The sequence below is a fragment of the Pundamilia nyererei genome, unplaced genomic scaffold (genome assembly GCF_000239375.1).
Source record: "Pundamilia nyererei isolate P.nyererei 1_Seehausen unplaced genomic scaffold, PunNye1.0 scaffold00398, whole genome shotgun sequence".
Taxonomy (NCBI): domain Eukaryota; kingdom Metazoa; phylum Chordata; class Actinopteri; order Cichliformes; family Cichlidae; genus Pundamilia; species Pundamilia nyererei.
The window spans coordinates 283,935-291,674 of record NW_005187799.1 but is presented as its reverse complement, the minus strand read 5'-3'; the positions used below and the strand labels follow the sequence as shown (position 1 = coordinate 291,674).

General features: G+C 38.5%; 1 protein-coding gene across 3 annotated transcripts in view; it reads right to left on the bottom strand.

The window, feature by feature from the left end:
• Positions 1 to 2,933: 2,933 nt before the first annotated feature.
• The window catches only part of fbxw2 (F-box and WD repeat domain containing 2), a 12,330-nt gene continuing 7,523 nt past the window's right edge, over positions 2,934 to 7,740 (bottom strand). For all 3 annotated transcript variants that reach the window (XM_005753074.2, XM_005753073.2, XM_005753072.2), the window contains exons 5-8: positions 7,582 to 7,715; positions 7,348 to 7,434; positions 7,062 to 7,231; positions 2,934 to 3,901 (exon numbers count right to left, since the gene is read on the bottom strand). In XM_005753074.2, coding sequence (XP_005753131.1) covers positions 3,613 to 3,901; positions 7,062 to 7,231; positions 7,348 to 7,434; positions 7,582 to 7,715 — 680 coding nt within the window. In that variant the 3' untranslated portion in view covers positions 2,934 to 3,612. The remainder of the gene's footprint in view (positions 3,902 to 7,061; positions 7,232 to 7,347; positions 7,435 to 7,581; positions 7,716 to 7,740) is intronic.

The window sequence follows — 7,740 nt, the reverse complement described above, 5'->3', positions numbered from 1 at the left end:
ATCATTCCATGTTTGGCACTGATCACCACCTGCACTCATGTATATATCTTTCAATGTAGCACTCTTAATTCTTACTCTCATGTATATATCTCATGTATATCTCATGCACATATCTTTCCACGTAGCACTTTTAATTCTTATTCTCATGTATATCTCATGCACATATCTTTCCACGTAGCACTTTTAATTCTTATCCCTACTTTTATTTTTTCCATGTCTATTTAAGTGTTATTTATGACACCATGTTTGCACTGAAGCACCGCAGCAATTTCCTAATGTTGTAAACCTGCTCAACATTTGGCAATAAACCCCATTCTGATTCTGATTCTGAAATATGGCACAAAAAAGCAGAAGGAAACCACGACTATGGTTGGTTCATGAATATGGTGAACGAGGTCTTGTAGAGAGTCTGTGTGAAAGAAGATGTGGCTAGGGATACGATGAGATGGAGCCTGATGATCTGCAGTGGCAATCATATTTTTCTGAAACTTGAAAAATATGATTGATTTCAATTTATTCATTTTTGCATGTGTCCTTTATGCAATGTTATGCAATGTTATTAGAAATCACTGAAAACATTTCTGTTGCTATGAAGTTAAATTTACCTAAAAAGTCAGCTGACACAGTCAGCTGAGAGCCAGATATTAATAATAACTAATGATTAAATACAGTGGTATATAAATACAATGAGTAAAAAAGGCGAGTGAACACTCAAAGGAAGTCTCCAACAGCCTAAGTGAGGATTCAGGGTCAACTTATCCAGCCCCAACGATATGTTTTTTTCTTTATTTTTTAGTTTTAAAACTAATATTAAAAGTAGAGAGCGTTTCTGTCACCCAAATTAAAACTGGGAGCTGGTTCCACAGAAGAAATCTGAAGGCTCTGCCTCCCATTCTATGTTTAAATACCCTAGGAACCACAAACCTGCAATCTGAGAGCTTAGTGCTCTATTGGGGTAATACCGTACTATGAGGTCTTTGAGGTAAGATAAGGGCCTGGATATTCAGGACCTCATATTTAATGAGAAGGCTTTAAAATTCAGTTCTGGATTTAACGAGGAGCCAATGAGGAAAAGCCAGTATATGAGAAATATGTTTTTTCTTTCTAGTTCTAGAAAGCAGGTTTAGCAACCATGATGATGATGTTGATTGAACCAACTTGCATCTGCCTTTTTGGGACAGAAAACCTGAAAAAAACAACAACTTCACAATGTTATGTTGATGTCAGTAAAGCTAATTTAACATTTAAACTGGCAAACAGTGAAAAAACAAATTTATCCAAAAGTTGGAACTGAATCTGACTAAATGTTGCAGTTTGCAATCAGAGTTTTATTTTAATATTTCCAGGGAACCCTTTTGCCCAGTGTTAGGAAGATGTAACCTATAGATTTTATAGATCTCCTGTGCCTTTAAAAAAAATCCACAAAACAAATCCATGTCCACTGAGTGATGTCAGCCTTTCAATTCAATAACTAATTATAAATTACCTCATGGTAAACACATAACGCAACTCTAGTATCTAAATAGGACTACAAGTTTACAAAGTTGTAAACTTTGGCAAATTAATTGTAAACCGCCATTTCCTTTGATATCTGTATGAATGCAAAAGTTTAACCAAGAGTCAATTAGTTCAGGTGCAGAAGAAGGGGAGGAGTCAGAGCTTGCTGAAGAAAACTTGCCTGCAAGCAGGTTAGATGTGCAGAATTAGTGAGTCAAATACAGGTTAGGTTAGCGCTCTTTCTGGGTTAACAAACTCAGCTTTCAGGAAAAAAGCCTGGATACACCATTTTTGGCATGATAAAACACAAACAGATGCATCTGCTACATTATTTATTTGAAGGACTGCAGAACTGAAGCAGATTATAGATAGGTGCAAGTAACCAAAGAATGATTACAGATGAGCAAAATAATTTGTGATCTAAGTGCTTAAATGCAATGAAACCAACTCTGAAAGGTACATGAACATAGAAATGTTCTTATTTCACATTTTTCACTTTATTTACAAGTCATGTTACTGGGTTTTAAATGTGTTGTAACGGTCAAGACAACAGTCAGAATACAGTATAGCGGTATTGTTTTAATTGGACTGGAAGTGTTAATCTAAAAGCAGTCTGTAAGTGTGCTGTGTACATTCATCCATGTGAGGATACAAGAAAAAGATCATTAATAATGAATTAAATCTCATAAATCAAGTCTGGTGAATGCACTCTGATCCATGGTCATATAAGGCCTGCCAGTGCCAAAAAAAGACAATGAAAAGTGGGGGATAATAAAAAGGTGACATAGAATGAGGCACGTTTAACAGAATTTACATTATGGAAAAACTGGTCAAAACTCCTTTTGAAATTTAAAATAGTCAGTTTGGCAGAAGTCACTATCTCAGCTGTGTGAAATATTGAGACCTTTCACAAAAATAAAATTGATGTTGAATAGTCAATTTCTCATTTGTTCCCCAAGAAATTTATGCCAGGCAGTAGCAATAAAAATCCAGACATCTGAGACTGAGAGTATATCAAGTACAAAAATATCAAAAGAAAAGAACAATGTAACAACACTGCAATGTGCCAAAGTTACCAGGACTTCTAGTTTTTAACATCAAATGAACTGAAAAGGCACCCCAACTCACTCAAGCTGACACTGAAACCTCTTATCATATAATCTTCAGTGGAATTTAGTGAAAACGCCCAATATTGTACATTGTATACATATACACCAATTCAGCAAAAATGTCACTTAAACACGCAGTTAAGTGGTGTTAATCTTTATATTCCCATCTTATTTCAAAACAGTTGCTGTGTTTACTGCAGTGGCTCTCGTAATCCGAGGTGTGGACAACCAGCGGAAAATATGGTGTCAAACAAAGTTAAATGACAAAGGTTATGCAAAGAAAATAAACTAAAGTCTGACACATATATATACATATATATACATATATATACATATATATATGTGTCAGACTTTAGTTTATTTTCTTGCAGGGTGAGACAGACTTGAGTGTCAACTTTCTGCAAATTCTGAAAGGAGAAATACCAGAGGAAGTTCAAAAACCACTGGTTTAAGGCAACCCTGCTTTTCCTGATGGAGACCAGTATTTAAGCAGGTCAGTGTGGAGACTGGCTTGACAATGGATGTGCTCTTGGTGCATGCAACATGACCTAATAGTGTTTATAAAAGTTCACCCAGAAATAACACCCAATCACACACTGCAAAACTGCCTAACACATTTCCTCTTTCACAGCTGAGGCCATCACAGGAGAATTTCTATGATGGTATTTATTCTGGGGGCCAACTATTAGCAATTACTGGTCTTCACACTAAGTCTGTTTTTCTTCTTTGTCCAAGATAAGAAAACCAGTGAAAGGTTTTCAGGCTTCTTTAGAAATCAGGAACGATTGTACAAGGTCAGAAAAATGATTTCTTCATCTTCCATTTCCAACTGTGAGTGCTCATGTAGGTTTCTAGAGGATGACTGTATGCTGAAGAAAAAATGGCTAAAAAGAAAATGCTTTGGTCCATGTATGATCTATCTTGGCAGTTAGGGTTGATATATTCCAGAGCATGCATGACGCAGCTCATATTCTAGCAGTCTCAGGTACACTGACCCTGTCTGTGTTTATCCGTTCTCCTTCCACAGTACTAAGTGAATGCTATGGTCTGGCATGCTGGTGGCAAACACCAGTCCAGAGTCATTGCCCCCATCCAAACCGTTAAGCCAAGAGGTCACGCCGGCCAGAAAGCTGGATCCTCGCTTGGATTTTCTATACGCTGGTAGAGGCCAACGGCCTGAGATAGCCTCTGTCCTCAGGTCCATCACATACAAGAAGTGGTTGTCAAAAAGAAGCGCAAACACTTCACCAAAGCTGAGCAGGGACAGGTTGGCTGGATCTTGCATTTTTATCACCCTGGGAAAATAAAGATAAGCTGCATTTAAAGTTGCCAAAATATAATCGGTTACTCATGAGTTTGCTCTGATTGTACATGCAAAGAGTTTAAAAAACAACAACTAAATGGCTAGATGCTCTATAGCATAATGGTCTACACATTTGTTTTAAGTATAATCATAAAATTAGAGAGGCCGTCTGTCACCCAAATCCAAATTGGAACTGAATCCACAGAAAAGGGGCCTGAAAGCTAAAGGCTCTACCTCCCATGCTACTTTTAAATACCCTTGGAACTACAACTAAGTCAGGAATCTAAGATTAAAGGGGTGGTGATATGAGGTGTTTAAGATGGGACCTTATTACTGTACATTTGTGAGTCACACCAGGGAGTCGAGCACTTCTGATTTAAGGCTTTTTCAGAAGAGCCACAGTATCCATCGTCGTACACAGTGAGGATGTAACACTATTGGCAAGATAATCAACCTCTGTGGGAGTACAGTTTAGGTAGCTGTTCTGCATTGTGTTGGCACACAGCATTGAAAATGTTAACAGTGGAGGAATTACATTTGAACTTAGTTACACCACTTTCAGAAACACATCTACTGTAATGAAACATATTCCCCACTGTTGTGCAATCAATTATAGTAAATCGAAATTTTATTAAAAAGGGGGGATTTCTTGAGTATGATTTAAGTGGTGGGTGGTCTCATATGCATTTTGATGGAAGTCACCTGAGTCTAATAACAGATTAAATATAGTGTTGTGTAGTGTGCTCAGCATCTACAACAGGGGTGTCCAACTCCAGGCTTCAAGGGCTGGTGTCCTGCACGTTTTAGATATCACCCTGGGTCAACACAACTGAATCAAATGATTAGTTCATTACCAGGCCTCTGGAGAACTTCAAGACATGCTGAGGAGGTCATTTAGCCATTTAAATCAGCAGTGTTGGATCAAGGACACATCCAAAACCTGCAGGACACCGGCCCTTGAGGCCTGGAGTTGGACACCCCTGATATACATGAATATTAAAATCACCCATATTAATCACTTTACCTGACCTGAGTACTAAATAAGATAAAAGTCTGAGAATTCAGATGGAAACTGAGTAAAGGCCAGGAGAATGATATACAACAAATAACGTTGTGAGTTTTCCAGTTACAATGTACAAGGCTAAGATTTAGCCTTTCAAGTTAATTACAACTCTGCTTGGGTCTTTGGTTGATTATTTAACTGGAGTCAAAGACTGCTGCCACTCTTCGGCTTATGCTTCGAGGATTCTAACAGTATGACTTGGGGATGCTGATTCATCCTACTCTAATCAGGCTACTTTTCAATCAAACAGGATTTTTTAGAGGTTCAGGAATTTCAGAGGGGTGCCAACAAAACAAATTTCAATAACAAATTTTCAATCCTAACTTTTTCACGTCTCCATAATTTTTCTTGTAACTGCCTTGATCTTTTGCTCATATTGAGGCTACAGGCTGGTTGGTGGCTGGCTCTAAGCTTTGGATAGCTTTAGCCACTTTGACTTAGCTCCTTTAAATTATACATGTTCTGTTGGTTGAGGGTGATTTAAGTGTATAATCAGGTTTGTTTTTGTGGTGTGAGGTATTTAACTTTGACAAACTATGTGCCTCTACTCAGAGTAAAGAGTTTCCATGCTATCAACATGTTAGTGTTTCACTGTGAGAGCGCATGGAACTATTTGCCTGTGCCGCTGTGTGCATGTTTATATGTATGAAATGGATGAGCTCATAATGAGTATGTGAAGCCAGTCAGCTGGTCACCAAGAAATTACCTGACTCCGGTCCATAGCTGGTCAATCGGTGTATCTCTAGTGGAAATCACTCAGACTCGACTTGGATTGACTGGCTTTCCATTACAATCACTACCACCTAATGTGGTAGGTACTATTTTAGTACCTAGTACCAGGTACAATGGCCTAATGGAAAACCCTGAAAACTGTGGTGAGTTGATCCAAGTAGATACTAATGGAAAGGGGATTTTAGATTTTTTTCAGTGTTTACTGTAACCACGTTGATTAGTATTGGTTTTTTATTATTTATTTATATCTACAGTCTATATCAAAATGTATTTTCCAACCTGTTCTTGCAATGATGACAACTTGTAATTTCATTAAGGTTTCATATTATTTATTTAAATCCGAAATGATAGCCAAGTCACCTCTCATTCACTCCATTACATTTCGTAAACCGTCTGTCTCCCCTGCATATTATAGATTAATTATAGAGATTATAGAGCCAGGTGGAACTAGAATTCGGTATGTTATCAAATTTCCCCTTACACGCCATAATTGCTGATAGAGAACTGGCAGTTAAATCTAGAACAAAAGCAAACTGATGGATAAACCACACTAAAATATGTCAGTGGTCAATTTGGGTCGGTTTTACATGTTGCATTTTTTCAGATGTTGTGCTTTTGACACAAAGCTTTTCCTAACCAGTCTCTATGTGTTAGCCCTGTGACAAACTAGCGACCTTTCCAGAGTGTACCCTGCCTCTCGCCATAAGACAGCAGGGATAGACTCCAGTCCCCCCGCGACCCTGAAAATGTTAAACTGAAGAGAATGGATGAATGGAATTATAATCTGAATTTCAGGGTTACAGCCTTGTCATCAATACAAATTTAACAGGTGATCAAATAATTATTTCCTCCACTTTAGTACAACCCTCATGATCTTACAACTTTAAAATCCCAAAAGAATGTCATATGGACATCTTGGGAAGGAAATGTGAACAAGGTGATTGACGGACACTTTCCTTGGTTACTTCAGTTTTTAACTAGCTTTTTGTATGCTGTAGTTTTATTTGATTTTCTCTAACCATCCATCCTCTTGTGCTTATCCTTATGAGGGTTGCAGAAGAGCTGGAGCCTATCCCAGCTATCACAGGGCGAGATGCAAGGTACACCCTGGACAGATTGCCAGTTTGTCACAGGGCTAACACAGAGAGATAGACAACCACTCACGGAGGAACTGCAGGAGGAAACCGGATTACCTGGAGAAAACAAAACGCAAACACAGGGAGAACATGCAAACTCCACACAAAAAGGGCCCGGTCTGATGGGGGAGTGAAACGCAACAGTACTAACCACTGCATTTTCTGTTCCTACTTCATACTAGGCACCTGCATGTTTTCTAAAATTATGCAACCTATTTTACCTGAGAATCTCAAAACTGGCAAAATCCCACTGATAGACTCCGAGGTCAGAGCTGCATACGATGTAGCGTCCATCACACTGCAGGCGAGGTTGGAGGCTGATGCTGCGGTCCTCTGACACCGACAGTGTCTTTAAACACTTGCAGTTGATCTCTCGGCCTAAAGGCCATACCTGTACACAAAACACAGGACTGGCTCCATCTTATGGACTCTTTAGATATAGCAGGTCATGTATGATGAACAAGTCGTTTTCCTTTAAAACACATTAACTATGAAAGGGAACATTACCTTAATCTCATACTTGTCAGCACTGAGGAGAATGTAATCACCAGGACTGTGCATCATTGATTCCACTTCACTCTTCTGTAGTATCACCTGATAACAGAAAATCAACAAAAGTTTCACATCTTTAAAACAACAACAAACAAAAAACATTAAGATTGGTTATTTTCTGCCAGTAATTGAAGTAATGGAAATAAGTTTCACACAAACTCAGACAAAAAAAACCCATAAAATTCTGACCTTTGTTACCCACTCAGTGTGTCCAGTCAGCGTGTTGAGACAGGCACCAGCAGATAAAGCCCAGACCTTCACTGAGAAGTCTGCAGAGCCGCTGACAAGTACATCCAGCTCATCATTGTAGTCGACACTGAAAACTGCACATGTGCACACACACACACA